This window comes from Lytechinus pictus, chromosome 4 (genome assembly GCF_037042905.1).
Source record: "Lytechinus pictus isolate F3 Inbred chromosome 4, Lp3.0, whole genome shotgun sequence".
Lineage (NCBI taxonomy): Eukaryota > Metazoa > Echinodermata > Echinoidea > Temnopleuroida > Toxopneustidae > Lytechinus > Lytechinus pictus.
In genome coordinates this window covers 17,243,501-17,256,698 of record NC_087248.1, presented here as the reverse complement: position 1 = coordinate 17,256,698, position 13,198 = coordinate 17,243,501, and the positions used below count along the sequence as shown (strand labels likewise).

The window sequence follows — 13,198 nt, the reverse complement described above, 5'->3', positions numbered from 1 at the left end:
AAAAACGATCACACTGAAGATCGCCAACACAGATAGGCACACGTGGGACAGTGTATTATTATTGCTGGAATAAAGACCCGACGGAAGTGACCGAATCCGCGCTTATTTTGCTTATTTCTCAGCAATTACACAATTTCTTCCAGAATCCTTTGGCACATATTTTTTATTCATACAAAAAAGACACTTTGGTGATCATCATATTAAATTCTGTAAAAAGTCATTTTGAGATCGTTCACACAACTGGAATTTATCTTTAACAATCAATGACAAATTTGCCACTATATTAAAATATGTAGACATTTTTCCAAATAAAACACATGGTTAACCAAAGGTAAACAAGAACTGCACATCGATTTTCCATTATTTAAATGATTTGTTATCGACTGCGCATACAATGTGTGGAATATATTAAAGTTCCAATCACGAACTGCTTCAGGCCCTCCTCATGGTAACGATCATAGGACCAAGGTAGACAAGTATGAAGAGAATGTTATTCAGATGACAATAACAGTCACCTGTTAGTGAATTCATTATCTAAGCGATGAATGTCCATCTCTTCATAGGTCCATGGATGAACAGATTTTCAACCGCACCAATTTTATTTCCAGTTTTCGGATGTAGATCGACTGAGCAAGAATAATACCAGTTCTTTAATGACCTATTATCAGACAGATAGCCAACAGTCCTTTTCAGGACCGTCTTTTACCACCATGCAAATCTTTAACGCTCACAAGAATTCTCCACTTTCATAAATAAAACTTTGCACTTCGTTAACTTTGAGCTATGCCAAAGAGGCATAAATAAACAATCTCTTTATATCAAGGTCTTATATTCTTTGAGGGCCTGGCGGATTTGCGGACTGGGCCAGAATGAATGGATTATAAGAAAAAAAATTGCATCAAATCAAGGTAGAAGCGGCAAGAGACCCAATTCAATGCCGGTCAGTGCATCGATAAACATTTCTTCATTTTCGGAAAAGCATCGGATATTATGAAGATCTTCGCCCTCGTACTCTTGGCTCTTGGCCCAATCTTCGGGATCTCCAGAGGAGATGCAGTGGATGGACTAGGTAACCGACTGATCTAGTCTGCCTCATTTCATCTCTGTTTTTTTTATTATCTCTCATTAAATAGTTTCAGAGTTGTGATCATTCCGATCATCGGAATATGAGGTGGTTTGTGCCCGTGTGCGCGTGCGTGTTTGATTGCATGATCCGATGAACAGATTTTCAACCGCACCAATTTTATCTCCATTGTCGGGTGTAGATCAATCAATCTTCAACAAGTCAAATTGCAGTCACTGTTATCACGGCTAAATATATTTGTTGATTAAAAGAAGGAAATGATGCACCATATTCTACATACATGTACATGTAGATCTACAACATTAGATTAGGGGTAACATTGTCTGAAACTGATTCTTTGACTAATTTTAATAACTCACCGTCTTTATTTATTCATTTTTTTTTTTTTTTTAGAAAGGATGAAAAATAGTGAGAATGATATGGGTGGGGGCTTGGTCCCTGAGTATCACAACCCTTTCGGATATGAAAAAAAATATCTGAAAGACCCCAACAAGCAGAAGATCTAAACGGCGTTTTTTCTATTTTTTTTCACAACACCTAGTTCGACTAAATAATAGAGGTTCTACGGACACAAACGCCGGCATTTTGGAGGTCTACTACGAAGGGATATGGAGAACAGCATGTGCAGCTCCAAACTGGAACTCCGACGCCGCTACGGTCGCATGTCGTCAACTTGGATTCGCTGCTTCTGCCGACGTTGCGAACCCAATGGATTATTACAGCGAAAGCGACAATCAGCAAGCCCACGCACTATTGGATGATGGCCTGTTTTGTATTGGTACAGAACAGTTCCTTGCAGATTGCATGGAAGAAAGGCCGCATATTGGAGAAAGGTGCCCCAACGGAGAGAAATTCGCAGCTGTTAATTGCGCAGGTAAAGTTAAGTCATGGAGATAGATCCATGGTCAAATTAATTTTTACTTAATTCATCTTTTGTCTTCAAGTTACATTTTTTTGGTTATTTGTATGTTCTTATTTAGATCATCACTGTACATTGAACCAAATAACAGCATGATATACATTAAAATTCAATACAAAATATTTGCAACATTATTAGTATAACAATAAAGAATATTAGATACATATTCAATAGTAAGCAAATATAGTGCATAACTTGACTTTTCAAAAATATATTTGCAATTAAAAAAAAAATATATATATATATTTTTATTTCCTCTCCGTTTTATTTCTTCGAATAATAGTTTACATATTTCTTTAAATTTGATTGTCTTTTTTTGTTGAAAAATCGAATAAGAACCAAAATTAATTAATACATTAAAAAAATATATAATTTTGTTTCCATTACCACCTTGTCTACCAATCACAATGTCCTTATAACTTCTATCAACATTTGTAATATTCAGATTTAATCTGAATTACCATTAATAATGGTAACACAAAATTTACTGAATTTTCCCAAAAGAGTCTAGAATAATGACAATCATGAAATAAATGATAATAGTTATCCATAGTTTTATATTTGAGACAAATTGGAGATTCTTCCAATTTAAAACAAAACAGATATTCATTTGACATCAAAAGTTTTTATACAAAAATTTTAAGATGAATTCAGCTAAACGAAATTCTTCAATGAAAGTTACTTTTTCTTTCCAGATATTGTTCCAAATCAAATTTTCTTTAATAAAAAGTGACCAATATTGTTCAACATTTGGGGTTATAACCTTTTTATCCACTAAAAATGTATACTCTTTTAGAAAGTTGAACAGGTAAATGTTTACTTTGTTTTATATGTAAAACAGGATCATGGAACTTTAATTGGAAGTAGCTAACAGTTGAATAATTTGAGCAATGTTTATCATTTACCAATATGTTTTTCCATTTTGCAGGTATGCAACTCCAGGGCCCCGTAACACAGAGGTTAGCGATTCATTGCTAAATGAAATGACAAATCAAGATCATCGTGCTAAATATACTGACTATGAACCAATCAGAGTTGTCCTTTGAAATTAGCGATCAATCGCTAACCTTTGTGTTACGGGACCCAGATTAACCTAGTTTCGCATAATTTCCCTTTTCCTTTAACTTTGCATGAATACACATTATATCCAGTAGTCCATCGTTGTTAACAATATCTACAATAACAAGAATGTCTGAGCGTACCCAATGCTTCCAAAACAAACAACTATTCTTATACAGAATGTTTTTATTTACCCCATAACAACTGCTGCCTAATATCTTCACCTGTATTCTCAAAAGAGTGTTTGTTATTGCACATTTTCCAAGCTGTTATACATGTACATTGACGATAAAATAATGGAAGTTGTTTCATTTCAGGCATTTGACATTATTTCATAATACATTTTAAGAACAAGTGAATTCGGTCCAAACATGCATGGTCCAAAGTAATTGAGGTGTAGTTCAGGAAGGGATTTCCACCGAAAATTATGATCCTTGTTTTCAAATATATTTTTTAACCAAACTGTTTTAAGGGCGTTGCATTGTAAGACAAAATCAGGCATATTTATTCCTCCTTTTTAAGTTCTACCAATCATTGTTTCTTTTTATTTTATCTCGCCCTTTCCATATAAAGTTAAATATAATTTGTTCATCTTTTTTATTAATATGATCAAGCGTGGGAAATACAGTAATTAAATTGGTTATGTTCGAAAGAATTAAAGATTTTAATAAATTTTTGTTTTACTCTTTCTTTCCAAGTTTTTCATAAGCATCATATTTTTACTAAAATACACCCCTATTTTCTTCAAAATATTCTTTTCCAATAATTCTTAAAAAAAAAGATTGTTATTTAAATTTCCAAAGCTAAAACCTGAGCTTTTAGAAACATTTAACGATGGTCCAGCAACTGTGCAAAACCTTTGGACTCTTTCCATTACATTTGTTAAAGACAGTTCATCTGATACAAATACTGCACATGGTGTCATCAGCGAATTTACTTATCTTTACCTCAACATAATTTAGATTATTCGTCAAACTAATACCTTTAATGTTATTATTCTTATTCATATCAATTGATAAAAATTATTTAGAAAATAATTCTACAACTACTAAACATAACGGGGTAGACACTGGACAACCTTGTCTTACTCTTCTAGTTAGTGGGAAATAAACTGACTGCCGAACTAAATTCATTATACAACTCTCTGCGTCAGCATAATAGGGTTTTTATATAACGTAGACAATTTTTACCAAAATTAAATTTTGCGAGGGCTCTATAATGAAAATTCCTATTAAGTCTATCAAAGGCCTTTTTCGAGGTCCAAAAATAAAATAGCCCCCGATTTTTAAATGTTTTTTTTTTCATATAATTTATTACTTCATCATTACGTCTTATATTGTTTTCAATAAAACGGCCTTTTTCAGTAGGCAGTTTGATCAAGCGGAATACACGAACTTAATACTAGTTTCAATCTTTCTGCCAAAACTGATGCCAATATTTTGTATTCATTGTTTAAAAGACTGATAGGCCTCCAGTTCGATAGTAAATCTTTTCGTCCCTTTTATGCAAACGTGTAATAACAGCTCTATTTTGACTAATAATTTCCCAACTGATAAATAATGATTAAATAAATTGAATAATATAGTTTTTATATGATTGCATAAACATTTATAAAAAAATCAAACGTTAAGCCATCTGGACCTGGACTTTTACCAAGTTTGGAATTTTGGATAGCTTCGTTACATTCATGAAGTGTCAGTGTGCTATCACACATTATTTTTTTCTATTCATTTAAATAATTTTCTATGTGTATGTTTCCAAAATAAACATTAATGTCCTTACTTTCTATATTTTCCGATTTTCAAGTAAAATTTAATATTACTGTATTAGAGAAGAGAGTGAATGTTACTCTTTTAAATTGGTCATTTATTTTGAATAAAATATTTTCATAAATTAGTGAATTTCAGGCCTATAAAGATGCCTAAAATTTCTACCTCTGTTTTCTCATGCAAATTGTGCAAACTTTCAATTTTGATCCCAAATACCATTTATATCATCATGAAGCTCATTCTCTGTACTTTCTCACTATGTCACTCTTTATGAATATTATGTGGCACATTGGAAAATTGTCAAGATCCAGCTTTTCCCATCAAGATACAAGGCGAGATTCTTTTTCTTTTTCTTTTTAATTTCTGAGTAGCATGAAATCCGGAGTTCTGATTGACTGAATAATGTTTCAAAACAACATGAGCGGGTAATTTGAAGAACTTTCCACATGGTGAGTGTGACCTTGGGGAGACCCCCAGCATGGAAATGATTGGAATTCGGATCAGAGTGCAGTATTCTTGTTTTCAAGCTGCTTAATGTACTTAGCCTATGAAAAGTTAGATTGACCAATCTAAAACACGTTTCTTATATAATCTATATCATAATAATTCAAGCATAGATTTTTTTAAGGTTTATCATGATATAAAAATCATTCGGGCTCAAACAAAAATTAAGTGTAAAAATAAGAACTTTTGCCAGATGAAAACAATTATTCTGTGGCATGTTTTATATCAAAGTTTCACCTATATTCATTTTTTTTAATCAGACACATGACCTAAAAGAATGATTCTTTTCTTTATAAAGATACAAATAACATGAAATTGGGTCAATATTTAGACCGAAAATAGCCGAATAAAAAGAGGTGTTTTGGTTTGCTCACAACCTCATTTAATATGCAAGACCTTTTTAGTCATGAATATCACTTGGATTAAAGAAGCTACTTTTTAAGGACCTGCCTTCTATCTGGTAACGATGAACTTTAGGACTTATTTTGATCTAGACTCGGTGTGGGCAATGGCAGACATATATTATTTTGAGGATTTTTCTTTTGTTATACCTTGTCAAATTAAAATCTCGATATTCCTTCGAACCAACATTTTTGCCGGGAATCTTGCTATAAAACCAAATATTATTATATTATTATTATTGTTTAATATCATTATTTATTTGGCATGAAGATAATACAAATAATACCTAACAATTCAGAGAAGAAATTAACAATACGTAATAGAAATACCAGAGATAGAAATAATTAACTGAATTATTATGATAAGACTTTTCCCCCACCTCAAGTGGTTATAACAGGGAACTGGTTATTAAACATTCAATGATATACAAAGCTCATGACTCAAAATGTTAAAGCAATACAAGTCTTTAAAGATTTGTAAAGCTTTGAAAAACATAAATCGCAACTTTCTTGACAATACTGATTATGAATTAAGTATAAAAAAACCGACACGTTTATACTTTGAAAATATAAATGATAAAATAACCCGTAAGAGTGTGCGAATTAAACATACAAATAACATTGTGGATATAGTCACGGATCGGTATATTAACGATAGGCCTACTTACTACTTGAAAAGAAAAAAAAAAGGTTTAAAAAAAAAAAGCAATCTACAGGTCACGAAAATTGTTATTTCCTTGAGTCAGCAAAGCCGACAGAGAGGTTACGACCACTCCCGAGGTAACTCTTCCCAATAAAGCCAGGGTTACACCAGAAGCGAATTCACCCGAATACAATTTGAACGATTCTGCCCGAATATGGCCTGATTCAGATGGATTCGGTGCATTCGGGAAGCTCCCCGAATTAAAGACGAATAGGTCCGGAAAAGATCCCGAATCAGAGCAGAATTGCCAAGAATTGACTGCCCAGAATACCCGAACGCCTTCCAGAATACAACCGAATTCAACCCGAATACATCGCGAATGAGGCCCGAATAAAGTCTGTCGTGGCCACATTCGGGAGTATTTTGGAGGGTATTTGACCATTTCAAGACGAAACGAATCCCCCCACGAATGTTCCCGAATCCTTCCCGAATTTTCTCGCATTCTGGCAGGGAGAACAGAATACTACCAGATCCTCCCGAATATGTGCATTCGGGTCAGATTCTCAGCTGATTTGGTTCCGGTGTAACCCAGGCTTTAAACATGTTAAAGGGAAACGGTGCTGATTTTTTAGAGCCATGTAGTCGCTCCATCCTCTTCCATGAACATTACACTGTCGACATGTCTGGCGTTTATACTAAATGAAACGTTCACATTGACAAATATTTGAAATATTCCTAGAAAATTTCTAATGAAGAAAAATTATAAAAAATAATGTTTTTGGAAAATTGTAAAATTGAAGATTGAATTATTCGATTACGCATTACGTTTATCACACTTGAGTAGTTCATATATATTAAATATTTTCTTTTCTTATACGTATGATATGTTCATTTTTATGTTAGATTTTATTTCATATGCTTTTCTTGGTTCAATGTACATTGACGATGTAAGTAAGAATATACAAATATGTATATATAAAATAATCAATTCCATGCCTTTTCGGCTGTTGCTATAACAACATGTTTAGGTTTAATTTGATATGTGTAACAGTCTTGGTTACACTGCAACCGAATCAGATGCGAATCCATCTGAATACACGTACTCGGTGGAATCGGGGGTATTCTGTTCTCCCTTCGCGAAGGCGAAAACAAAAATCGGGAGGAATTCAGAAAAAAATTATGGAGGAATTTAGCTCGTTTTGAAGTGTTCAAAACCAGCCGAATACCCTCCAAAATACTCCCGAATATTGCCACAACAAATTTCATTCGGGATGTATTCGGATGACATTCGGTTGGATTAGGAGAGGCATTCGGAGTATTCTGGGCAGATTCGGACCTATTCGTATCATTCGGGGAGTAACGGTCCGAACTTGGCGCATTCGGCCATATTCGTTCGGATTTCAACATACATGTACAAATCAGAAAAACATAAAAGTAAATTACATGAATCAATACAAATCAATCGTAAATAAAATGAGCTGACACTTTCAAATTTGTAATGGTAATCCCTCCGCGAATGTTCCCGAATCCCTCCCGAATTTCTCGCATTCGCGGATGGATAATAGAATACTCCCGAAACCACCCGAATACGTGTATTCGGATGGATTCGCAGCTGATTCGGTTCCGATGTATCCCTAGCTTTAGGCCTGCCGATCCGAATTCATTGATTTTGACACTAATGAGAATTTAACAATAATTGAAAAGGCTTCAAAGACATCTCATGAACTTGATCCAATGCCATCACCAGTTGTGACTTTGTTCATCAACGAACTTCTCACTACCATGATTACGTTGACGAGTATGCCGGCGGGCTATTTTTCAGAAATATTCAAGGGAGCTTCAGTTCGATATTTGTTAAATGACAAATGCACTCCGACAAAAAAGTTGATTTTGATAAAAAAGAGAGAAAAAAAAAACCATAACACTGTAAATTTCATCGAAATCGGATGTGATTATACGAATTTTTTTTCTTTTTGAATTTCCGCTTACTTTCACAAAACAGCTTTATACACATACTGGGCAGTATGCAAATGAGGGTACTCATGACATCACCCACTCACCATTTCTTTCTTTTTCGTGATATGAATAATGAATATTTTAATTTTTCCTCATTGTCGTGGAAACAAAGATTTACTCCTATCTGAACTTGTGGTATCACCAGTTTTAACATGTTGTGGTTAAGTCTATTCATGAATCTGTAAAAAATGAAATATTCTATAGTGCAGACAATTAAAACAAAATAAATAGAGGGTGGGGGACATTATCGATTTTCTCATTGTATGTCGCTGAGTTGTGCATATATCTGTTTTGCGAAACATGCAAAACTTTGTTATTTTTTATACTTTGTTATTTTACATCCGATTTTTGTCTCGCCTGCATAGCAGAGCGAGACTATAGGCGCCGCTTTTCCGACGGCGGCGGCGTCAACATCAAATCTTAACCTAAGGTTAAGTTTTTGAAATGACATCATAACTTGGAAAGTATATGGACCTAGTTCATGAAACTTGGACAATAAGGTTAATCAAGTATTACTGAACATCCTGCCTGAGTTTCAGGTCACATGACCAAGGTCAAAGGTAATTTAGGGTCAATGAACTAAGACCATGTTGGGAGAATTATTTTCAAAATCTTAACCGAAGGTTAAGTTTTTGAAATGACATAACTTGAAAAGTATATAGACCTAGTTCATGAAACTTGGGCATAAGGTTAATCAAGTATTAGTGAACATCCGGCTCGAGTTTCAGGTCACGTGACCAAGGTCAAATGTCATTTAGGGTCAATGAACTTTGGTCAAGTTGGGGGTATTTGTTGAATTACTATCATAACTTTGAAAATATATGGATCTAGTTCATGAAACTTGGACATAAGGTTAATCAAGTATGAGTGAACATCCTGCCTGAGTTTCAGGTCACACGACTAAGGTCAAAGGTCATTTAGAGTCAATGAACTTTGGCCAAGTTGGGGGTATTTGTTGAAGTACCATCATAACTTTGAAAATTGATGGATCTAGTTCATGAAACTAGGACATTGGTTAATCAAGTACCACTGAATATATTGTGCGAGTTTCAGGTCACATGACCATGGTCAATGGTAATTTAAGGTCAATGAACTTTGGCCGTGTTGGGGGTATTTGTTAAATTACCATCCTAACTCTGAAAGTTTATGGATCTAGTTCATAAAACTTGGACATAAGAGTAATCAAGTATCACTGAACATCCCCTGTGAGTTTCAGGTCACAAAACCAAGGTCAAAGGTCAGTTAAGGTGAATAAACTTAGGCCATGTTGGGGTAATTGTTGAATTGCCATCATAACTTTGAAAGTTTATGGATAGAGTGAATAAAATGTGGACATGGGTGTAGTTGAAAAGTCTTAAGTCACCGTTCAAATGTCATTTATGGTCAATGAACGTGGTATTACGTCATTATATGAATGGTGTTTTTGTGAATGATTATTTTATAGTAGTTTTCAAAGTTAGCACTGCTGCTATATTAAATCGCGTAATGCAGGCGAGACTGCCAGAGGCGTTCCACTTGTTATGAAAGTTTCAGCGTTATGCGTGTTTGATTTTTCTTTTTCTCTATTGATTTAGACAACCTTTTGACTTGACCTCATAAAAAACTTCATCGAGATTCAGAAGTTTCAACATCTACCGTCGTATTTACAGATTGTCATTTGTATCTAGGTCAAGTCGATGAGAGTTATCTGTTCTATACTACTCAATCTGAGCGTGTGTTATCTCCTTAAGAGAATGAATCCCAACAATCTATCTTTACTGTCTACAATTTAGATGAATGATGTTTTTAGTATGACTACTTCTTATCTCTTATTTGTGTTATTCACAGAAAACAAAAAGGCAGAAGACTATGGAGATCTCAAACTTCGGGCTGTCCAACTTCTTCTTAACCTTTTCCATGGGACTAAGAAGTAGTTCGCTTCACTTTCTGATCAGATGGCGACACAAATGTGTTGGAGGATAGATCCAGTCTCAATTCATATTGTAAATCCTTTAGATGAACCAATGAACCAATCGAAAATTAGATTAATATTTATTTTTTTTAGATTCAGCAATAAGGCTTTTACTCTATTTTTTAATGGTTGGTCCCCTTTAATTGCTTTTCATTCTTTGGTATTTAAGAGAAGATTAATTTGTTTGTAGAGGCCTAATAAGTGATTGTTTTTGTATCTATCACTTCACTCTCATCATTAGTATAATCATTAAAATCCGATTTGAATGTTTTCATTTTAAATCGAAATATTAGTTATATTATCGATGTTTTGATATATAAATTTACATGAAATATGTCGGACTATCGTGGAAAAATAAATCTGATCACCACTCGGAACACAGCATATGTCTTATTATGTATGTCGTGGAATAAAAATCGCTGTACAATTTTTATAATATATAACTTTTTTACAGCTATTTGTTTGAAATACAATTAAACATCTTGATGAATTATGAAATACATTATTTTTAACGGCCGTCTTACACACGCTGCAACGCAGAGCGAACCTGCATATCTAATTGGGTCAGATGCATAAAAAGTGCAATTGCTGGCAAGCAATTGCTTTAAGCACAAGCGATTCCTAGCCAAGCAAAAGATATTGCCTTAGCAGTTGCTTTATTTCGTACGCATAATCTTTTGCTTGTGCTTAAACCCTTTGCTACCGGTTTGAACAATATCAACGTCACGCTGCAGCGCGCTGGTGCGAACACGAGTAAAAAAAAAAACTAAAGGCGGCACTCGAATGCAAAGGAGAAGCAGTGCAATATACCGTGTCCCTCATGTAACATCTTTTTCCTTGGACGCGTTGTAAAACTATTCCTTTAAATTGTTTCTTATTGATAGTTGACATTCGGTTTGCACTTACTAGGAAGAAAACATATACATAAACGCTATTGTACATCTTTGGATTCTTTCTCAGGTGCATACACATGACGCGAACGCCCTGATCAAGCAAACGCTCGAGCTGTTCTGACGGAGCTTAAAAATACCCAAGAATGCTTTAACGCACAAGCAAAATGTTTGCTTTACGCATACGCACTTAACAATCGTTTAATTGTCAAGCAGTTTCTAAGAGGCAGTTAGCAATTGCTTTAGCTTACCAGCAAAAGCATTTGCTCGCTCATTTTTATGCATACGGAATCAAGCGAAAGCCATAGTGAATGCCTAACAAAAGCAATTGCTGCTTTTTATGCATCTGACCCATTTTCTTTTTGCAAACACTACGAAGACGCTTTCTACAACGTACTAAATGCACGTCAAATCACAAAGGACAGCTGAAAAGGATGTTGTAAAAAAGGTGGTGGACCGGGACAGTAGATTGTCCGAAAATCAGTGTCCTGACTCCAGGACGACTCCGTTGTTTTGATTCACCGATTTTGGACAAAGGCTGATTTTCTCATTCAAGGAATTTTGACTAAAGGTTATAGAAAGCGTCGCGGAGTGATTACGAAAATGCCCTATTAAAACCACCGCCTTGTCGGCATCGAAACTACTAAAAACTCAAAACACGTCATTGTCTGAAATAGTCCAGTCAATCTAGCCAGAATAGGGGGGTAACCCACCACTAATTGCAACACGAGATATTCCACTGAAATGCTTTCCAGGAAGGTCCCCTAAACAACATACTAAAAGTCCCAAGAAATCCAAGCAGTGGAAATTTATGAAATTTGCATATTATGCAAATTAGCCATGAAAAATTAGAAAAAGAAGGGAAATAATCCTAAGATTACAAAATAAATGTCCAAAATAATTTGATTTGAATGGACATTCATGATAAATAACTGAATTCAATGTTTTCAATCAAAAGTGCAAAAATTTCTACCTCATTTGCATATTATGCAAATAAGCATCCTTATATGGAAAAAAAATGTCAAGATATTGTGATTTTTCTCATATAGACTGCTTGAAAACATTTCATTAATGTTGACATTAATATGCTACTACATCACTAAGCATGAGAATTCATCCCAATGTCTGAACATTAATTTGCATATTATGCAAATTAGCCATTTAAAAAATAGAAAATGAGGAAATTAATCCAAAGATTACAAATTAAATGTCCACAGCAAGTAATTTTGAACATGATGAATAAATAAGTTCAATGTCTTTATTTAAAAAAGCTAGCAAATCTGCCTCATTTGCATATTGTGCAAATAAGTATCCTTATTTGGAAAATGTCAAGAAATTTAGATTTTATCACATTGACTGCAGTGAAAACATTTAAGTTTTTCAAATTAATATGCTGCTATCACTAAGCATTCAAATCTATCCTAATATGATTTATATTCAAGGAAAAATACTGGAAATATGTTCTTCGCTACCTAAGCGTTAGTCTGACAAGATGATGGGATTGGCAAGAACAAAGCACAGTATTTGAATTGGTGTGTAGTTTGTTAGAGTTGACAACCCTTTCTTATATAGATGGGAACGACTTAGACTTTCTTGAAATTTCACCGCATAAACATGATAAAGGGAGGCCAGGAAAAGCAAACTTATGGCAGGTAAGATCTGACGAGTAGTCTCATTAAGAAGTGCAGCAGAGATTCCGTCTGGCCTAGTAGCTTCATGCAGGTTACAATTTCTTCAGTAGTCTGGCTACACCTGCTTGACTAAACAATATGTTATCTGGCCATATCTGGGTCAGGACTGGGTCCCAGGACTTCAGCGTCATCATCATCATGATCAGTGGTGAATACTAAGACTAAAAATCTTTGCCTTCCTTTAATATTGATATTCCAATGTAGTCATAGCTATTGATATTAAGGGCTCCCAACATGCTAATTGTTACAGCCTGGATCATTGTCAATCCGG

General features: G+C 34.4%; 1 protein-coding gene across 1 annotated transcript; it reads left to right on the top strand.

The window, feature by feature from the left end:
* The first annotated feature begins 500 nt into the window (after positions 1 to 500).
* Positions 501 to 10,723, top strand: LOC129258372 (scavenger receptor cysteine-rich type 1 protein M160-like). Its single transcript, XM_064098522.1, has 3 exons — positions 501 to 1,069; positions 1,626 to 1,958; positions 10,223 to 10,723. Exons 1-3 carry the CDS (start codon positions 991 to 993, stop codon positions 10,306 to 10,308), a joined length of 498 nt encoding a protein of 165 aa, XP_063954592.1. The 5' UTR covers positions 501 to 990; the 3' UTR covers positions 10,309 to 10,723.
* Positions 10,724 to 13,198: the final 2,475 nt, after the last annotated feature.

Bases quoted from the DNA above. Each gene is read 5' to 3' on its own strand.
- LOC129258372 (XM_064098522.1), top strand. From the start codon at position 991: ATGAAGATCTTCGCCCTCGTACTCTTGGCTCTTGGCCCAATCTTCGGG. The intron at 1,070-1,625 runs GTAACCGACTGA...CACAACACCTAG, and splicing joins AGATGCAGTGGATGGACTAG to TTCGACTAAATAATAGAGGT. The intron at 1,959-10,222 runs GTAAAGTTAAGT...TGTTATTCACAG, and splicing joins CGCAGCTGTTAATTGCGCAG to AAAACAAAAAGGCAGAAGAC.